General features: G+C 36.6%; 1 protein-coding gene across 5 annotated transcripts in view; it reads right to left on the reverse strand.

The window, feature by feature from the left end:
• LOC131352661 (ERC protein 2) overlaps positions 1 to 22,124 on the reverse strand; it is a 194,786-nt gene that overhangs the window by 171,098 nt on the left and 1,564 nt on the right. For 4 of the 5 annotated variants that reach the window (XR_009204539.1, XM_058388942.1, XM_058388941.1 and 1 more), the window contains exons 2-3: positions 19,573 to 20,484; positions 9,930 to 10,346 (exon numbers count right to left, since the gene is read on the reverse strand). Coding sequence is in view for 4 of the 5 variants with exons in the window: in XM_058388942.1 (XP_058244925.1) it covers positions 9,930 to 10,346; positions 19,573 to 20,238 (1,083 nt within the window). In the remaining variant the exon portion in view is untranslated. The remainder of the gene's footprint in view (positions 1 to 9,929; positions 10,347 to 19,572; positions 20,485 to 22,124) is intronic. The other variant, XM_058388943.1, reaches the window with a different exon arrangement.

Genomic DNA, 22,124 nt, shown 5'->3' on the forward strand with positions numbered 1-22,124 from the left:
AGCAAGAAGATTTGCTATAAATGCTATTCATTAGTATTTATGTTTGCTATTGTAACAACATGAGAACAGCAGCTGTCATAAAGTATTAAAACGACCAGATTCCAGTACTTTGTATTTATGGCAGTCTACAATTTTTATTATCAGCACCTTGAAAACAACTGATGATCTACAGACCACTTTTTTTCCTTAGGGGGAAACCTGAGCCATTTCTAATGTCTTTTTGAATATTAAACATCTCAAATCTAACTTCAAATTCCCTTTTGTAATAAATAAAATGGGATTGAATGTTTTCATTTTTAGCCACACTATTAAAGCATTATACAGCATATAAAGTATGTCAGTTTCAACATCAACAGTAATAACTACTACCAATAACCGTCACCAACCACTACCAATAATCATCAACAATAATAAATACTAATTCTCAAAATATCCATCCAAAAACGTTAGTGCTAATGCTCTTACCTTCATGTCAATGACACTGTGTATGGCTTTGCTCTTGGGTGGATCTGTCTGTTGGTTTCTCCTATGAAGCTCCTGAGGAGGAACACGATAGAAACACGCTTGCCTGCTCATCATCTCTAAACAACAGCACCCTGTTTTCCTGTCCCAATTTCTGTTTCACCCTCACACACCCTCTATACCTGTGTAATTCTTGACTAATATCCTGTGGGTCTACTCTTCAGGCTCTGGTCCACATCATCCTCTTTTACTTTTTTAACTGCATTTGCATCTCTGTCTCTAAGAATCACAAGACCCTTCCTGTTTCTCCCTCTTTCTCTCTCACTGATGCTGCTATGCACTTTGATTGTTCAACACACATCTACAGGTGCATCCCTCTGTTTTGTACTCTCTCTCCTTCTCTCTTCACTACAGTCTCTCGTCTCGTAGCATCTCACTTGCTCTTGCTCTGTCAGCAGTCACTGTGCTCTAGCTCTCATAACACATGCTGCCGGCAAATGTGCAATCTGTCTGTCTGCCTATATCAATAATTAATATGAGTCATGCACACATGCGCACACACACTTACATACACAATAAGCAGCTCCATTTGCAGTTTACCTGCTCTTTATTAAGTAAATTCACGAACCTGCTGGTCATGCTAACAGTGACGGAGGTATGGTTGGCGCTCATCTGTTTTTTTGGTGTGTGTTTTTTTTTTTTTGTACTTCAATTATATTGGGAAAGAATTATGTTGGTCAGTTCATTTGTTAGTTACCACTTCCCCTTTCTCACTAGCAATTTTAGATCAGCTGTGTCATTAGCATAATTGGTTAGCACATCCCACAGATGCTCATTTGGATTGAGATCTGGGAAATTTGGAGGCCAAGTCAACACCTCAAACTTGTTGTTGTGCTCATCCTGAACCATGTTTGCTTTGTGGCACAGTGCATTATTCTGCTAAAAGAGGCCATAGCCATCAGGGAATACTGTTTCCTTGACAGAGTGTACATGGTCTGCAACAGTGCTTAGGTTTGTGGTACGTGTCAAAGTAACATCCACAAGGATGGCAGGACCAAAGCATGACACTGCCTTCTTCCCACTGTGCATCCCGGTGCCATGTGTTCCCGAGGAAAATCGCACATGCATCCAGCCATCCACGTGATGTAAAAGAAAGTGTGATTTAGCAGACCAGGCCACCTTCTTCCATTGCTCCATGGATCATGTTGGATCACATCACACAGGCCAGCCTTCACTCCCCACATGCATCACTGAGCCTTGGCCGCCCATGACCCTGTCGCTGGTTCACCACTGTTCCTTCCTTGGACCACTTTTGATAGATACTGACCACTGCAGACCGGGAACACCCCACAAGACCTGCAGTTTTGGAGATGCTCTGATCCAGTCGTCTAGCCATCACAAGTTGGTCCTTGTCAAACTCGCTCAAATCCTTACGCTTGCCCATTTTTCCTCCTTCTAACACATCAACTTTGAGGACAAAATGTTCACTTGCTGCCTAATATATCCCACCCACTAACAGGTGCCGTGATGAGGAGATAATCAGTGTTATTCATGTCACCTGTTATGGTGTCGTCATGTCATAATGTTACAATGCAAAGAACTAATTTCAGTGTTAAATAGTATGTGGATTATTATCATCATACATCATTTGATTTTTGTTGATTCTACAGTAGTTGTATGAAAGTTGTATGCAAATTACACTAATTTCTGCTGTGTACATACTTATGACTATGCCTACATAGTGATTTGTTATACAGGTTTTTTCTACATCAAATGTGTGGCATGACAAACCTATTGTGTTTTGATGGTCATTTGTTTAGCTTGGATTTTAATTAGTAAGTGATTCTCAGTAACAATTCTGGAGGCTCACAGTCCTGCGCAATTTAAGGTTTTAGCTGCCTGAAAACTAAGAGACCCTACTCATATACACTTTGATGACTGGGGCTTGTGGGCTCAATCAGGGGTATAGCTTGTCACTAGTAGGTGACATAATACTACAGTTTAAATACTTTCAGTGCTCGAATTTTTGTCAAACCCCCTCTTTCTCTGCAGACCTAAACGACCCTAAAATTTTAATGTATTTCCTTATTTAGTCAAGGTATAAATAAATTCACCAAAAAAGAGAGGGCAAGGGGAGATTCCAAAGCACAGCATCTTTGCTTCTCTTTCTCTGGCTCCATTTGCATGGTGCACCACTATAGGTAATGACCTTTCACCTCGGTAACGTTGATTGACAGCCAGGATCTAAAGCTGTCATGTAGATAACTGTGCTTGTCAGCAGCTCAAAGAAGGCTTTGAAATGCCTTCCACTTAACTCACACACTTAGTAGAACACACACACACACACACACACATTGAAATTGAAATACACATATTTTGCAGATAGTCCATCAAAAAGGGGAAAGGCAAAAAGAGAATTTAATTATTTTTTATGGCAATAATTTTTGTAGAATCAGTTGTAGTCTTGTAATATTTTGCCAGACCAGTGAACACTTTAAATATGTATAGGTAAATAAATTAGACATTATTAAAAATTATTTAATTTAAACATAATCTGCTTCATGACTAATTTTGAAATATTCTTTCAGAGTGTGTTTGGCTACCCTAGCCAAAATCTTTATTAAAAGATAAAATTAGAGATTGCTTTCAGGAAAGGCTTTTAGAACACAGCTTATACTACTACCTGTCCTCGGGCTATGAACCCATCCCTTTATTGAGAACTACAAGGGTTTACAATGCCCCACCATTTAAGAAGCTGATATACCAATCAAAACCTTGTTAACCTAAAGGTCAAAGTTCAGCCTCTGGGGTTTCTATTGTTCCTACAAACTTTGACCCATGTCCCCAATGATGAAGAAATCTCGTACAGATCTCAGTGTTTTGGATTCCTTCTAGCTTTTTACTGGTTTAAGGAACTGATAGAGACTGAACATCCTAGCTTGATGTATCTCCCTTCTTAGCACAGAAGTAGAGAGAGAGGATTATGTCCTGTCAGAAAAGCTTTGACCTATCCAGATCAAACAGATTATTCTTGTCACAGGGGTCTTCAAAGAGATGCACCAAAAACATGTAGAGAGAGCTTCAGGAAGGGGAAAAGCTGTGTTTTTGTACATGAGTAATCCACTTTTTTTGGCTGTCTGTGTGTGTGTGTGTGTGTGTGTGTTAGCAATAGCAATTTGTAGGTCTGTTCTTGTGTGTTCACTGTATTGAAATAAATGTAAGCAATATAAAGATAAAAGATAAAGGCAGCACTGAAATAGTCCTCAAATTCTAATACTATTATCTCTTATGCAAAATTTTCAGTGCCACATAGAATGCTTTATTTTTGTTAAAAAAATTAGACAATAAACCATAAATTGCTTGCAATAAACTACAGTATAATATTGTCTACATCATGCACATCAAAGAAAGTGACCAAAGAAACCATAGACTTTTGCACTCTGTACAACAATTAGACCATGATACACATGGTGTGTGTGTGTGTGTGTGTGTGTGTGTTCAATGTACCACTTAATTGAACATGCACAGGCAACAGCTTTTATTAGTAGACAGTTTGATACTGAAAGCACAAATGCACAAGTACTTCATCCCTTGTTCCCTCACACTCTTTTAAGGAATCCATCTAAAGAGGCTAAATATTAAACAAAACATTAATCCCATTACTACAGACACAGTTAATTTCACAGTGAATATTTCATCCAAAATATTCCTGCTGGCTCCTAACCTTACTCAGCTTACTCAAAAGTGAGATTTATGGAGAAGAGAAGAGAAGAGAAGAGAAGAGAAGAGAAGAGAAGAGAAGAGAAGAGAAGAGAAGAGAAGAGAAGAGAAGAGAAGAGAAGAGAAGAGAAGAGAAGAGAAGCCTGGGGAATGTATTTACTGTCATAAAACAGCAGGCACTGAAGGCAGGTACAAAGCAAATGTGCTGATCCAGCAGAGATTTTTTTATTTTTTACAAAATGCTACACACACACACACACACGCACACACACAAGCGTACATGCACACGCACACACAAGCACACATGCACACACACACACACACAAACACATACACACTGACAGTGTCTGAGCCCACCTATGATCTCTCACACACTCTCTCTCTTAGCTTGTGTAGCAGATATATCACTTTTATAATAGAATTATTAAGATATTAAGAATGAATTGGCACATGTTTCACTTCTCATTGCAGGCATGAGTTGAGAAAAATACCTCAGTGTAGAGGAAGTAACTGGAGAAGAAAAAGAGAACTGTGAACAGATTGGACCTGATAAAAGAATGAGAGACACACTAATGGACAGCTTGGCTGATGTGTCGATGTTCCCACATTTCCTTCATTTGAGCATGTTGAAGCGGGACTGAAATTTCAGTCAGACTGAAAACCACAGTTCTCCCAAGAACATCAAGGTTAGGCCCGAAAAACATGGCTCGGGCAAGCTCTTGAGGGAGCTTTTATTTAATGGGACATTTACCTCTGCACTGTATATAGGCCTTGCTGCCAGGACTGTGAGACTTTCCAAACCAAAAGATTAAAACCCTGGATAAAAACAAGAAGCAAGTAAAAAGGGCCATCATTGGGGGGAAAGAGGTACTCTACATCCTGAGGTTGACGTGAGAGGTGAAGAGAGATGGCAGCAAAAAAAAAATAAAAAATACAGAATAAAGGAAGACATGCAAAACACATTAACAAACCACATTAAGAAAACGCAACAATAAAACCAAATGCAAGAATACCAAACATCCAAAACTCATCAGAATTAAATCGAAAAGAGAAAGTCCTCATTAAACATTATAAGCGTATTGGACACATTTGTATGACTATCACATGCATGAAAGCATTATTAGAGTCATTTGGGTTCATAATTCCTACTGTAAACATCATCCAGCTCTCCTTTTTTGTGTGCTTTCAGACAGACTTGTGCTGTAGCCATTCAGCAACATGTATGAGATATGCAATCAGGACCTTGTGGTTGAGTTTTCATATTTGCTGTGGAGTTTTAGGTTTTGCTGTTGTGTATTTTTTTAATACAATGCATTACATTAATTCTGCATTTCACATAGTCACAGGCCACAAACCATTATAAGGAAAAAGCAGAGATTTGGTCTCATCTTTGGCAGAGATGAGTCATGTCTCGTGTGCTTGGCCCACAACTAAGCTTGGGCTTCACTAGGAATCAGAACATTGTATACCTGCTTCATGTGATAATAACAATATTCCTTATATAATATTTGATAGTTATATTACATAATATAACTCAAAACTATGCAATCTCAGACAATCTACAATTAGATTCCACACAGAAGGCAGATGAACCAATAAGCTACTACTACTATATGTCTACTAATTAGTACATTTTGTGCAGATAATCCTGCCATATTTCAAATGAGTCTTCATTACAATGAAAGCCACAGAAGTCTGCTGTTATGTCTCTGTTTTCAATTCTGAAACATTCTCCAGACACCCTTGTACTCTCTTTGTGTGCTTGTACCTTTCTCAGACCCTTTTGCACATGCTCAGACAAGCGTGTTGAAAAGTGTTTTTCTACAGTCTACCAAGATCCTGCAGCCGGCTAAAGTCACTCAGCTCCTGGATCCACTTTAACCGCTTACTCTATGTGTGGGTAAGTGTGTGAGTGGGTGTGAAACAAACATATCATGCCTGCTTTCACACTCTTGAGAAGAAGAAAGCAAACATACATACCCAAGGGAAAGACCAGTGGATATGAGAATTGTTGACAGAAATCATACTGTGCTACTGATCCAAAACTACTCTTGGTGGTTTTTTTGCATGGGCGTTAAAGTTAAGCCCCAGTGCGAGCCACTGTTTTCAGATCAGTACAACACTCATTCTGGAGCAGGTTATTCTGAGATCTGCTGTGCAAATATACTTCGTTCTTCAGATGCTGATTGGTGCATGAAAAGATGTGCTGAAAGCAAGATATCAGCAGTCAAGGAAAAGCGAGAAACCATGAAGAGAGGATTTCAAAATCAGGCTTTAAAGTTCAAAGCAGAACACTGCACCAAAAGTACAAGCTGAGTTTTCATGTGCAAATAAGACAATATTTGAGTCGTTTTCCTTTTTTGCATAAAATTATAAACTCAACTATTTATTAATCCAAGCCAATTATTTATTAATACAGCACAGTTTAAGCACACGTAAAATCTACTGGCAAGATAATATCTTACAGCTATACTGCAAATAGGCTGTAAATTACATCGGACACACAAAAAATGTAAAAAAAATAAAAATAAAAAATATGGTTAGGGTTTAATACACCAAGCAAGTGAAAAGGCAAATTTGAACAAATGCTGCCACACAGTGGTCAGTGCATGAACTAACACCTAATATCTCTATTTATTTTTGGGGTATTGGCAAGAATCTGCTCAGAACTATGATTATTTAGAGCAACGAATAAAAAATAATTTCAGACATAATACTGATTTAGCCAATTCTGAATAATTAACCTACATACCCAGTGATGCATCTTTTCAATTCCCAAACACGGCCCAAAGAGGTATAATACCTTTACAAGTATAAAGACTTCACTCAGAGTCTTTCTCTCACAAATTTGTTTTATATGTCATGGTTTTCATATCTGCCAGATGGTTATATATTTGAAAAAGGCCATCAACAGACAGTTACTAAGCAACAGATCTAACTATGGACATTAAAGGAAAATTCGTCCTTGAATGACTTGCAATTTAAGTATTACAATTATTATTAATATAAAAGTGACAAAGTGACAAAAGAACTCACCTTTAATGACATTTAAGACTTATATTGTAATAACCTGCTTTAAACTTTTTTCTTTCATAGTCAAGTAGGTCTATTTTCACAGGGGTTAATGGTCTCCTATATTGCCAGTTATGCTGTTCGGTGATCCACTGACAGCAGCACCACTGGGATTTAGACCTTGCTTGATCACTATCTAAAGAGACTGATGCAGCAGCACTCTCCCACCTCATCATATATACATTCTGCTCAGTCAGATTAGGTTCCAAAGCTTAAACCTTTGTGCTAATACTGCTATCACCAGCATTGTGCAATGGTGGAGAAAAGAAGCTATCACACTTTTGTTTTTTAGGAGCTTAGTGAAACCTGCTGGTTATCCCTGCCTGACACAAGGAGGGGAAGTCTTTCAGAGATGTAATTATAGCTGTCCTGGGTTCTCTCATTAATTGCCACTTTAAATGTCTGTGTCACCTGCCAAGGCAGCTGCAATACACACACACACACACACACGGTCAATGACCATGACTTTTAAACCTCATACAAAAACTTTGCAATCCCACCTACCAATGAGATTCATTGCATTCTAGCAGTTTCTTATTTATGCAGTTACGACTTTCCATTGAATGCACAAATAGCAGTGAGGTATGTATAAATATTTTGGAAATTATTTTAGTCTTACAGTAGTTAATAATAACACAAATTAAATTACATAGTATTAATATTCTAATAGTTTGTTGAGTAGATCTTTGTTGAGTTTGGTAAGTTGTATATATTCATTAGCAGGACAATTATTGTATTTACAAGCAAAACTGTATCAGTGGATATTTGTGTGGATTTTGTAAGGAGACATCCTGCACCAGCTCAGGTTCTCCATGTCAAACATCATTATGTGCCAGCTTTAGTCATTAATTAAGTTTCGTTGCACCATGACTGACAGGAGCCGCAGCTAATTAGAAGAGAGAAAATTGTTAGAGAATGATCATTTCAAGGATGATTTCACTAGGTAGATTTTATCAGGCATGAGCTGTGTTCATTATTTACCATCTAGGACTATCATCAATTATTTTCACTGAAAACACTGAACTGCTCTTGACATGCTGGCTGGCCACATAGAAGTGTGGAAGTATTAATTACTTTAACTACTAAGTATACCACTTAGTGGACATTATGTGGTTTGGGACATAGCCTTCAACTGTAGCAGTATATATGAAATATGAGATTAATGCACTCAGGAAGAGCACAACACACCCCAGGTTATGAAAAATTCTTCCATATGTTGCTTGCAATAGTATTAGCCCACCAAGCCAAAATTCCTTCCCGTAGTTTTATATTATAACCACTGCTGATGGATGGATGGATGGATGGATGGATGGATGGATGGATGGATGGATGGATGGATGGATGGATGGATGGATGGATGGATGGATGGATGGATAGATAGATAGATAGATAGATAGATAGATCTAGTACTACGGTTGAGTGTCTAGGCATGCTTGCACCTACAGCATGCGCAAAAAACTATGTACTTAGATTAAACATCTCATTAGCTTCTATGCCAGCTAATTAAATTAATGAGGAGTAGAACATCCTAATAGACTTCAGCAATATATACTGTATTTACTAGATGTAGTTTACATTGTCCATTACAAAAATGTAGCTATTCATACACACACAGCACCCCTATATACACCAAAATAGAAAACAAACACACTGTCTACATGGAGTACTACAGATGCGTGCCTGCAAAGAAAGTGCCCTCAAAACAAAGTCTTTTCACTTTCCATCATGGCCCAGAAAATTAAAGACATACCATTTAACCATTCCATCTGAAGAATTTGTTGGAATGTTCTGTCTCATTAATCACAAGCTTAAATTCACTGTATATTAGCTGTATAAACAATGGACAAAAGGTCACTAAAGCAGCAAGCACACATAACTTACCTCCAACAGTACTCATGTTCCAGATAAGCATCAGCCACACACACACTGTAATTAACATTAACGCTTGGCTCTAAAATTGCACTAAAGCAATTTCTCAAAATGCATGTTAATCTGTTCTTGTACCTGAGGTGAAACACAAGAGAATTTATCAGTAAGAGCTTGTACTGGCAAAGGCGGCTTCAGTTATGTCCCAGACCACTTCACAGAGACAAGACACTACAGGCTGAGAAGATTTAGAGGGTAAAAATAAACCCTCTCATGACAGTGATGTTATTTCTATCCTGTTAATCACTCTATCCAGTATCCTTTCAGAAAAGAGAAGAATATGTTCATAAGATCAGAAATCACCATGAAAGACTATGCTATAACAAGGGCCCACATTTTCACTTTTTCACCTCTAAACCAGCACAATGCCATGCATATGCAATTGGCTGCAATTACAGCTGCATGTGTCTATCAGCTATTCACATCTTGATGCTGATCTTCCCCCTCCCCCTTCTGCTTGACTGGGCAATTAGAATTCTTGGCATTGAACCCTTCCAGTATAGCTCTGGCAATACGTTTAAGGTCACCGTGCATGGGATACAGTTTAATCCCAATTTAATTAATTTCAGTTCCAGTTTGTAATGCTACAAAATGTGTAAAAGTTCAAGGGAGTGAATATTTACTATTACTATATTTACCTAATCTTGACATACCTGGTCCAATTTATTAATTTCACAGCAGTAAAAACTCCAAACTGTACTAGCTAGTGTAACAAACTTAATAGTTAACCTAACTCACTGATAACACACCTCTCTTACGTGTTTATTCTCCTTCTCTTTCAGCTCTTGGATGTCCCCCAGATGACCCAGCATGTCCTCAGCACGGCAGACCCTCAGTCCATCTTCATCAGGCAGCCCAGACCGGGTAGGACCCTTTTCCTGAAGTATATCCAGCAACTTTTTGATGGATTCATCTCGGACACTCAGTGTCTGTTTCTGTTTTTTCATGCGTAGCTCCATTTCCTCCAGAGTTTTCCGTAGAAGGAAAAGCTCCTTGGTTTGCTGCTCATTCTCAGCTTGGAGATAATGGAAGTTGTCTTCATTGAGCTCCAGGTAAGGGAAACAGTCAGGAGGTGACCCTGATGAGCCTGCACTGTTCTCTTGCTGCAGGAGCTCATTCAAGTCTCTCTGGGTGCAAAGCTCATCCTGTAAATCCTGGATGGTCATCTGGAGGTGTTGGGAAAGCAGAATATAAAATATTATTGTAGACAGACAGAAAAATAGACAGAACATGCACAGGCCTAAAAAAACCTAGAATAAAAACCTGCGGTCTCTCAGCATAGTGTGATGCACTATATGTACAAAAGTGTGGATTCAATTCAATTATATTTTTTTGTATAGATAGCACTTTTAACAATGGACACTGTCGCAAAGCAACTTAACAGTAATATATAAATTCAGAATATAACTTATAATGATCAAGCCAAAGGCAATGGTAGCAAGGAAAAATGTCCTGAGATGATACCTGCCCATAATTCTCATATATGCTTTTTGAACCTACCATTTCGTATTTATTTTTCCTCACATTATAATAACCTCCACTCTTCTGCAAAAGCTTTGAACTGGATTTTGGGCGTTTGTGTCCTTTCAGCCACTGGACCATTAGTGAGAATGGGTAGTAATGTGGGTGAGGAGCCCAGTGGTCTGTCATATCCAAGTTTGTGCTTCCAACACTGTCACCACATTTTGGGGAAGACCCACATATGGGTGTAATGGTCATTTGTCTACAGTCCTTTAGAAATATAGTGCATATTATGTGGGCACACTCTGCTTGGCGAAAAAAGAACTTAACCACCTGGATTTAACTAAGCAATTAGGAAAGAACCTTCCACTATTTCATAATTACTGCAGTGATTAATACGTTTCAGTGGGCAACAAGTTATTTAACCTTAAATGGTGCAGTGAGTACCTTCTCATTTCTTAAACAACCATGTCAGAAGACATATCCTGTGGTTGTGGAAAGATGTTACTCTGTTTTAAATTATTGGCCTGCATGAAGCAAAGAAAACAAATAAGGAGATTGCTGAAACTACTAAAATTCGGTTAAGAACTGTCCAACGCATTATTAAAAACTGAAAGGATAGTGGTGAACCATCATCTTGGAGGAAGAAATGTGGTTGGAAAAAAATCTTGAATTGTAGTAATCTGAGATCACTTAAACATTTGGTGAAATCAAATCATAACAAAAAAAAAAAAATCAACAGCAGAACTCATGGCTATGTTTAATAGTGAAAGTAAGAGCATTTCCACATGCACTGCTTCCAATGAAAACTCAAGGGATTGGGAAAATCAGCTGTGTAGCCTTAAGAAAACCACTTATCAGTGAGGCTATTTGAAAAAAAAATGGCTTCAGTTTGCTAGAGATTATAAAGATGGAGCAATGGAAAAAGGTCATGTGGTCTGATGAGTCCAGATTTGCCCTGTTCCAGAGTGAGTAAGAAGTGAGGCAGATGAAGTGCTGCCTATTCTACAAGCCTCTGGGGGCAGTGTTATGATCTGGGGCATTATTTGCCCAAAAATGAGGTCAGCTGACTACCTGAATACAGTGAATGACCAGGTTTTTACATCAATGGAATCTTTCTTCCTTGATGGCTTTGGCATATTCCCAGATGACAATGTCAGAATTCAAAATTCATCTGGCTCTATTTGTTAAAGAGTGGTACACGAAGCATGAGACATCATTTTCACAAATGGGTTGGCCACCACATAGTCCAGGCCTTAACTTCATTAAGAATCTTTGGGATGTGCTTAAGAAGACTTTACACAGTTATCCGACACTTCCATTATCAATAAGAACTCTTGGCAAGGAAGTAATGCAACTCTGGACAGAAATAAAGTTGAATAAGCTTATTATAATGATGCCATGGCGAATATGTGCCATAATCAAAGCAAATGGCAGTCCAAAAAATATTAATGTGACATTTTTTCAGCCAGGTAGTGTAACTAAAAAGGTATGTACAAAAAGTTTTTAAGTAAAAGATTTAAGTAAATTATATGATGATGGTGACAATGATGGTGATGATGATAGTGATGATGATGATGATGCTGTTTATTTTATAAGAAGCAACCTTATTTTTTGTAGTATTCCCTAAATACTATAAATAAATCAGGTTGTATGTGAAATAAATGTCAGCATTTTTATGCCTAAAACGGTTTTTGAAGTATGATCTATTCTACAGCTGTAATGCACATGTTATTTTTCCTTTAAATGAAAATATTTTCAATAATAAAATTTACAAAAGCCAGAAGCTTCATCTTTCAAACATGTCATTACGCACTTTTAAAAGTATGCTTTTAAGTGTATCTATAGGCTACAAACAGAAAATTGTTATTGGCCACAACAATAATCATAAAATCCTTATTTAATTTAATTAATTTTTTTCTGCATTAATATGATATAAAAATGTTATACATAATTAATGAAAATACTGATGATACTTAAATGTATTTGTACTGTGAAATATGAAAACTAAATGGCATTACAGTTTTTCTCATTTGCCAAAACACACTTATTGAAACTGGGATCCACTTGATCTTCATTCTCACCTTCTTAGCACAGCATAAGTCTTCTCTTGCAAATATCTTAACGCTTTTTCATTTGTTTCACACATTTTTTCACACAAAACATTTACCACAGATCTCATTGAAAGACCCCAAACTATTAATAACCTATTGGATTATTTGTGTTGAACAAAAGGAAAACATCTACAGTATTCACAGCTAATAGAAAGAACTTGCATAATTATGAATATCTAATGCACCTGTGTGAAATATTTAAAAATATAAATGTGTTGTGTGTATTTAAACTATATTATGTCTATTTTGTTAGGTGTTTTTTGTGTGTGTGTGTGTGTTATTTATTTATTTTAGATATTTCCTCCCATAAGTTTTGTTGTCCAGTGTGTAATTATTATTTATAATATATATATATATATATATATATATATATATATATATATATATATATATATATATATATATATATATATATATATATATATTATTAAATATAGTAATTTGACATGGTGAATATATTTGCTTTTGTTGAATATGTTTAAAGTTTTGTAAGTGTTGGGGCATTTTTGCAAACATAATAATCATTTTGGTCAGTAAGGTTCAGTTTCAACCTGTGTGTTAACTGATTTGAAAATTCTGTCTGAGTGGACAAATTTGTTTAAGCAATTGAGAAAAGTTGTAATACTGTAAGTACATAAATCAAATTGGACCACATAGCAGCATATACTTAAATTTTGTCTGGTGTCAATAGAACAAGGCTGGATTATTAGATATTAACTACATTAAAACATTTTTTTATATGTATTTAGGATAGAAATATTACTGTTGCAGCTAGGTTTACAATAGGTGACAAATACTACTGCCACCTATTGTAATACTTTACAATAGGTGGCAGTCGTATTTGTTTTAATGTTTTTCACATCCTCTGGGTGGCAGTATTTTATAGCAATGTAAAGAGGGCTAAGGTAAACAATTGATCTATAGTAAATTACCAATATACTCAGTTTTTCATGTAAACAAACAATTTAAAATTGGGGATTTTTTTTTTATTCTTTAGCCTGTCTGTCTTATTTAGCTAAGCAATACAGAGGACAGTCCCATTACATTTTAAAGTTTGATTATAGATTAAATAAAACTATTAAAGGCCATTTCGAAGTAAAAGCAAACTGAACATTATTAAGATATGACAATTTGCATCTTTTAATGGCTCTTAGATTAAACTAAATAAAATCTATTACAGACAATCACCTTTGTGATTGAAATAAAAATCTGGCATAAGATGTGTGTCAGTGTGTCACCAACCCCACTAAGAACAATACAAGTACAGGCTTTAGCATATTAGCAGGGTTTTGATAGAGTAAGTCGTAAAGATTCACAACATGAAAAGTTTTTCTAGCAGACAAGAGTTTAAGACTTAGGAGCAAAGCATAGAATTCATAGGCTGAGGGATAAATGGGGTTATTGAAGGATAAGGGCAGAGACATGTAAGGAAAGAGTGCAACTAGGGGTGCTAATTGAGCCTGGGAACTCAAATCCGCAGTGAGCCATGAGGATGAGGGCGCAAAGAAGAGTGGAATCATAGTTTAGTGTTGCTGTTTTTTTTATTTATAAAATGGTGAGGACAGGGCTTAAATTTGGGCTGAGGGCATGAGTCAGATGCTCTCTCTATATGACAGGGGAGATGAAGCAGGACTGGGTGCTGCATTCAGGCAGGCAGGTAAGTAGCGGCTCCATATTTTTGATGGTAATGTTGTTCAAGCCCTGGGAATCAATGTAAGGATGGAAGAGATGGTCCTTAATGGCCATGTAGAATAGGCCACCACTCAGGGGGACGAAGTGGGTCAAATAATGGCAGCAATGAGGGAGTTATTGATATACTTCTCTATGCCATACCCCTCCAGACACAAGTTATACAGCCTGCTGGACAGCAGGGTGGCCCCAGGGAGCAAATATAGGGCATTGTCATATGGACAATGGGGTACTAAGAAAATGGCCCTTTCCTTGCTAAATACAACAATTTACAAAAAGAGTATATTAATAAACATTACTTAATACAGTAACAGGTAAGTATTAAGTCTATATATAAGTGTGCAATGTTGCTGGCAAAGCTTACAAGACATGTACACTCACACACACACAAATACACACACACACACACCATGGTCTATATTTATATATAAATAAATTTATGCTGCATAGTTTTATTATTACATAGTTTTCGTACTTGTCTGGCATTCACGGTGGACAGCAAAGAAAGATTCATTGTACAAGGAAACATTTTTTCCTCACTGTGCACATGACAATAAACTCTTTGAATCTTGAATCTTGAATCTCATGGGGCATGAACTGTGACAGAGTGAAAGTTGTGAATCTGGGACAGAAACATTTCTGTTTAGTTGTTTTTGTCAAGTTTCTGAACATGCGTTGAAAAGTGCAAACTGAATAAACATGAGCTCAGCTAAGATTCTGCCTGTCTCCCGAGTCTTCCTCCACAACTTTACATACTCCCTCCTCTGAACATTGCAAACTCACTAAAAAGAATAGAAAAAGAAGTGAAAGGTCCCTGTGCACAACTGTGCAGGAAGATAAATACATCAGACTCTCTAGTTTGAAAAATAGATACCTTATAAATCCTCAAGCAGCTTTATTATTTTAGTATTACTTTCCATTATTTTATAATGAAAAGGCTGTATTTGTGATTACAATGGACAGAATGGCACAGAGATAGGGAGAAAAAGTGTTATGCACAGACAAATTGAAATTTAGATTTGTCTGAATCACAGAGAAGAACATTTGTATGGCACATAACAAATAAAATTATGCTGGAGAATTGCCTGGTGCCATCTGTCATGCATGGTTGAGGAAATGTTATGGTCTTTGCTGCTGGTAAAGTTTGTAAATTTGTAAATTTGCACAGGGCACAAGGAATCTTGGACATGGAAGGTTAGCATTCCATTTTGCATCACCATGCCATACTTTGTGGATGGCTCTTGACTGGAGCTAATTTAATCATATAACAGAACAATGATCTAAAGCACTGCTGCAAATTTTGCAATGTATTTAGAAAAGAAGCCCTTCAGCTTCTTGGCCAGCATGATCATTCACCCCTATTGAGCTGTTGACCCAATGGTACCAAAACAAAACAGCCCATAAAGCAAAATCAATTCCTGGGAAGTGTTGAGTAAGATTATTGCAGATTACTTCAAGAAACTGACAGTTACAATGCAAAAAGTATGCAAAGAATTGTTGGAAATGGATTATTCTTTGATGAAAGAAAATTCTGAAGCAGTAAATCGCTATTTCAATTCTTATTTCTAACCATGTACATTTCCTTAAAACTTATTTGATAAACAAAAGACATGTTTTGTACGGTAGGTACTAGGCATTACTTCATCTGGCAAATACTTTTATCTAAACCAACTTATGATTGAGTTAAGGATCATGATTTGTATTTAAAACATTTTTACAACCCACTTGGCTTTTATTTGATCCCTAGTTAGCATCTGGAAAAAGGCAACCTGGGAACTAGTGCATTGTTATAGGTGCCTTTAGATTTTGAACAATACTTCTCCATGCTTTGCAATTAAGGGCGACATTCCTGGTTTCTTCAATACCTTTTTTTTGTTGTTCTGATCAGGGAGGAAGGAGATAAGCACTTTTTGTAATAGATTGGCTGTTCCTGCTCAGGAAAGACTCCAGCTTCACATCTGGGAAGTACTGCCTTAATTTGTCACTTTGAAGCTGTTAATAAATTCAGTGAAGAAATATTGAAATTAATGTGAAATGATGTGGACACAATGTTATGCACCTTGGGCTAATACTGCTTCATTTCTCCACATTTCAAATCCACAGCATGTGTCTACTTGCACATACTGTCTTTTGATGCCCTCTCTCTATTTTACTTTGCGAAATTTACAGCAGGTGTTTTACTTTGATGCTGCAGGTTTTTACTTTTGATGTGGGCAAGCAAATAGATATGAGGCCTATGGGTGCAAAAGAGTGGTCAGTTATGAAGCTCAAAGGACAAAGAAAATTGCATTTATTACTCATACATGAATCATGCATTTACAGCTTATATTTACTTATTCATTCACCTTCGGTAACTGTATGCTCATTGTTGAGGTAGTTTTAGCTATATTGGGAACTAGAACCAACTATAATTCATTAGAAATTGTTGCATACAGGTACAAACATAACTGAACTCTATAAGCAGGATTTAAAAATAGACTCAAACATATTTCTAAGTCATTTTGGGTTCATTTTCATTTGTTCATTTTCCCTACTGTACTAAATAATGTTGATGGTCAGGAAATAAGCATATTCTGTCACAGTCTAAAGTAATTAATATCAGACCATTCCCATGATATTTAATGGCAGATTTTGATTAATTTCTAATGCAATAAGTATGGTGTCTGCTATCTATGCTTTTTCTCCACAAAGCTTCTGGTCAGGGTTGCAGTGGAACCTTAGCTTATCTTAGTTTTCTGTTTGATGATTTATGAGGTTTGAGGAGGAGCATCATGCAATGTCAACACTGTTACCTTTTTTTTAAGTATAAAAGTAAACAATTATTTATTTAATCTATCTATCTATATATTTATCGTCTATATATTTATATATAGACTGTCTGTCTATGTATCTCATCATTCAATGTGGGTGGCATATGAGCATCAGTATCAGCATTTTTTAGTATTGTGGTATTGTTAGTATCAGTACTGATGGTACATGAATCTGGTAATTAAAGTGTTAATGATTTGAATAGTTTTAAGATTACTGTGATTGATTTTATATTTTATTTTATATTTGCACTATTATACATTTTAACACACAATAGTAGATAGATAGGATACACACACACAAACAAACAGATGGATGCATGGGTCTAATTTCAGTACGATTAAAACATTACATCTCTTCCCTAAGAACCATTTTTGTTTCTTTATTCATATACTTTTACAATTTAACAGAAAAAAGTAGCAAATTATCTGTCATTGTTCATTTTAGTGTCATTCCTTTACTTCATCTTGACATTTTAACAGGTGTGTGCTTTTTGTATCAACTGCACAATATCAGTAAAAAACTAACTAAGGCAAGACTGAGACAATCAGTGACATCGTGAGCATGCCTAGGTCTACTCTAGGGGTGGCAGGGTAAGAAACTTAACTATCATGGTTGCCTCATGCAACATGAAAATGGCCAGATGTGTGCAGCAAGAAGAAAAAAAAAATTACAGACACAATCATCAAGCCACCCACACCTCAGTAGTACAATACGTACCAATTACAGTTCAAAGTTCTTCACTGAAAGAATGCCAGTAAAATACCAGGCTTCAGGACATAATTGCCATGGCAACATACAAAGAGAACATGCAGCTTGGCACAGGCTGCTATCAGAGAAGCACAAAGTGCCCATTTAACATAGAGCATTTATAGTTGAGACTGGTTAACCTCTTGTGCCGCTTTGCATTTCCAAAACTTATTGTATGTTATTTAGTATACTGCATGAAAAACAATGCAAAATGATTAAGTGATTATGGGTGATGAATGAAAATATTTGGGGTTCCTTGGAGTTTAGGAGAATCATCAAAATAAACTGAAAATATAACTATTTAATCCATTCTATTATTCTGATTCAGTGTTGTGTATTAATTCATTCATTCATTCATTCATTCATCTTCAGCAACCACTTTATCATGGCCAGGGTCACTGCAATTTCATACTCTATTCTGGGAACGCTGTCTGTGAGGTGGGCATACAGCTTGAATAGGAACCCCCACCCAAATTGTAATTTAGTATATTCCAGGCAATATTTTTTTTCTCATTAATCTGAAAGAAAAAAAACTTCATAATGGGATAAAACATGTTAATGTATTAAATATATGTTTTTAAAAGGTACAAATTACTTCCATTAATCGGCCTTGAGACTTTTCTACTACTTGAACTCCAGAGATGGAAGATGGAAAACCTGCCAGAAGGACAGCCATCTCTACACTTCACAAAGTCTTTTATGATAGTCACCAAGTAGAATTCACACCTCAGTGGCGAGTGGTCCTCTTCATCTGAGCTAATAAACCTGTTGATATCAACTGATGGACAATGAAAAACATGATTCTATTCTGTGAGGATACCAAGAAATTTTTGGTCAAGTGTATATCTGTAAAAAGCCAAGCACTTCTTATTGTCTGGTCATGAACCATGCTGTGGTGGTAGCACTATGGCTTCCTGGATGTTTTTAACTAACAGAGGTTTGAGGGTGACACAATGACATGAAATACACAGCCAGAATGCTGGAAAGGCTTAGGGACATGTCCAGCCAGATCATGGACTGGAACCTAATTGAACATGTTTGGAGGGACCTGCAAATAATGGTACAATGACGCTACCCATCTGTTCTGACCAAGTTCCAATGGTTCTGCAGACAGAAATCCAGGAATTATGTAACATGATAATCCAGCAAACATAAAGCTGGAAACATTACCAAAAGGCTTCAACAAAGAATAAAATGTGTTTTTTATTTTAAGCAATAAAAACCTATTCATTCACCTATTTTTCATAATTTATGTTTATTTACAATGAACAGAATTACAGCAATGTGTGGATCTAACCTCCAGTCCTGAAGACCAATTAAACGTTTTTCCACTACTCTCAACCTACCTAGTCAAGGTGATCATGAATTTGCATTGGGTGCCAATGACAGGACTTGAGAGCAAATGTATTAGAACATATTTCTGTGATATACAGTACATATAATATATATATATAATATAACTGATATATTTTGAAAATAGTTCAAAGTTAAAAATTAGTTCAAAGTTTAAAACTTAGCATATAGCATATTATTTTATACAGTATATGTACGAAGTCTTATGTATTCTTACCTGGTTCTTGTCCTTCATTACGCTCATTTTCTCCTTCACCATGGAGGTCTTTGCAACACTGTCTTTTCTAATCCCTCGTTTCTTCTTTAATTCAGGACTCCAGAAGGTTTTGATACTGTTGACCGAAGAACCAAGAGTGCTGTCTCTCACATCTAGCTCTTTCCGTAACATGGTGTTATCCATTTGCAATTCCCTTAGGTGCTCTATCAGGGGATTTCCTTCTCTTCTGGCCACACTTCGCACAGCTTGTCTCAACAGTGGTGAAGAAGGCCATTGGTGTTGTGGTAGGAGGTACATGGCTCCATGATCTCCATATGCTAATGAATCTAAATGAAGATGCCCCAAGGAAGAACTAATGTTGGGGGTACTGCCCATAATGGCAGATTTTCCACGGCTTGTGCTGCGGCCCAGTGTCATAGTGCCTTTTGGGTACGCAGTGGAGGCTAGAGCCTCATGATCACTTACGTAGACCGGACCAGAGGCTGCATAGGCAGCATTGAGGGACTGGATATTCTCCATAGAAAGGGTCTTTCTGCCACCTCCACACTCACTGCCTCTTCTGCCAGCATTTACCCGTCTGTGACTGATTCTAGGAGATGAATGGAGATTGGGAGAATGCATTGGACTAGCCTCAGCATGGCCAACTGACTGTGCACTACTATACATGATTTTTAACTAGTAGAGATGTACCACCATGAACAAGCTTGTTCATTTATTTGACTCCTTCTCTCTTGATACAATGTTGTCACAATAAAACATTTGTTCATTCAAAAGCTTATAGCGCTTTCTACTTTAAATTGTCAGGTTAACTGAAAATATCAACACCTTTTCAGATCTCTTTTGGTATGATTTTTGTCTTTGACATCATCTTTGTCTATGGAATTTTATGTCAATGCATCACAGCAGCATAACCTGTAGACAGACACACAGACAAACAGACAGACAGAAAAGCTTATTACGATTACAAAATATCATTTATTATTTATTGCCTCTGTTTAATGTGCATTTTGAATTAATAATTCAAATACTTTAATGTATAATTTAATAACCTATTGTCCAGAATTTAGCAATTACACTCAATGAACTGGCAACAATGTTAATTTGATAATATCCAAGTTCCAGGTTTCACATGAATCTATGAAAGCAAACAAGAGTTGCTGTTTGAGCATGTAAGGCTCTGGTTTGTTAGTATTGATTTGCATAATTGCAGCTATATTGTTCGTGTTTCTGATAGTTATTGAGTTTCAAGTCAAAAATAGTCAAGTCAAAAATTCTAGGACAAGTTCACAAAAGTAGGGTTTGTATTTTAAGCATAAAATCTAAGTGGGTGGAGCTAAATGGTTCTTGAGGCCTTTTGATTGGGTGAAACCAGGAATAAGTAGAAAAAATTGTTTGTTTCTAGGACCCATGGATCAAGTTATGAACCTAAACATTAACACTACATCTCTTGGCTACATTTCTTGCTTGCCTGGATAGTGGGAGAGAGTACTACCTGTTGACCTGTTAAGGCAGAAGAAGAAAAAAGAAGAAGCTGGACTCCAAATGGGAACAGAAGTTCTAGTTGTACAATAGCAAGCAGCATACAACATCCATTTGTGTGTATATTTAACCTGATATTTGTAATTATAATGATGAATAATTTATATAGATAAGTAGACACTGATGATAAAAATGTAAGCTATAAAAGTAGCCAAGTATTTAGTCTGCTAAACACCCTATCATCAAGATATTATATATTTTATAGGTGTCATTTTGTGCTATCGCACTCTACTTTTTTCTTGCTAGAGCAGTTGTACAGTCTTGTCATGGTGTAATAAGGGTTCATGAATGGCATAACACTGTGTTCCCAACACCCATCCATACATTTAAGTGTTACTGTTGTCCCTCAGCCACATCATATTAACATAGAGTCTTATGAGATTAACAGAGTTTACACTCACTGTCCACCAGGAACAACTGTACACGTGCATATGCATGCAGCGCAATGCAAAAGATCATGCAGAAACAGGTCAAGAGCTTCAGTTAATGTTCATAATAAATATCAAAATATAAAAAAAAATCTCAGTGACTTAATCCATGGCATGTTTGATGGTGCCAGATGGGCTGGTTTGGGTAGTTCAACACCACTGAGTATACTCGCACCATTCTGTGTAAACTCTTGAGACTGTTTATGAAAGACTCAAATCAGCCCTTCTGATACCAACATCCATGCCAGTGTTAAAGTCATACAGGTGACACTTTATTCTGATGTTTGATGTGAACATTAACTGAAGCTCTTGAAGATTAAATGAACCTGCATCTGAAGATGTTTTTACACTGCACTGCTGCCACACAATTGGCTGATTAGATGAGTGCATTAACTACTGAACTTAATATTACATTGTATTACTTTTTACTTAGTTACTTAACATTATTTCTTGAATATATGTAGTGTATCCATGCATTATGTCTTTGCAAACCACATGCAAGAATTATGTGGTTTTGATTGTTCAGCAACAATATCGCTCTCCTCATTGCTTTCCTTTTTAAACATGCTTCTGAGTCCACTTAAA

Source organism: Hemibagrus wyckioides, linkage group LG05 (genome assembly GCF_019097595.1).
Source record: "Hemibagrus wyckioides isolate EC202008001 linkage group LG05, SWU_Hwy_1.0, whole genome shotgun sequence".
NCBI lineage: Eukaryota > Metazoa > Chordata > Actinopteri > Siluriformes > Bagridae > Hemibagrus > Hemibagrus wyckioides.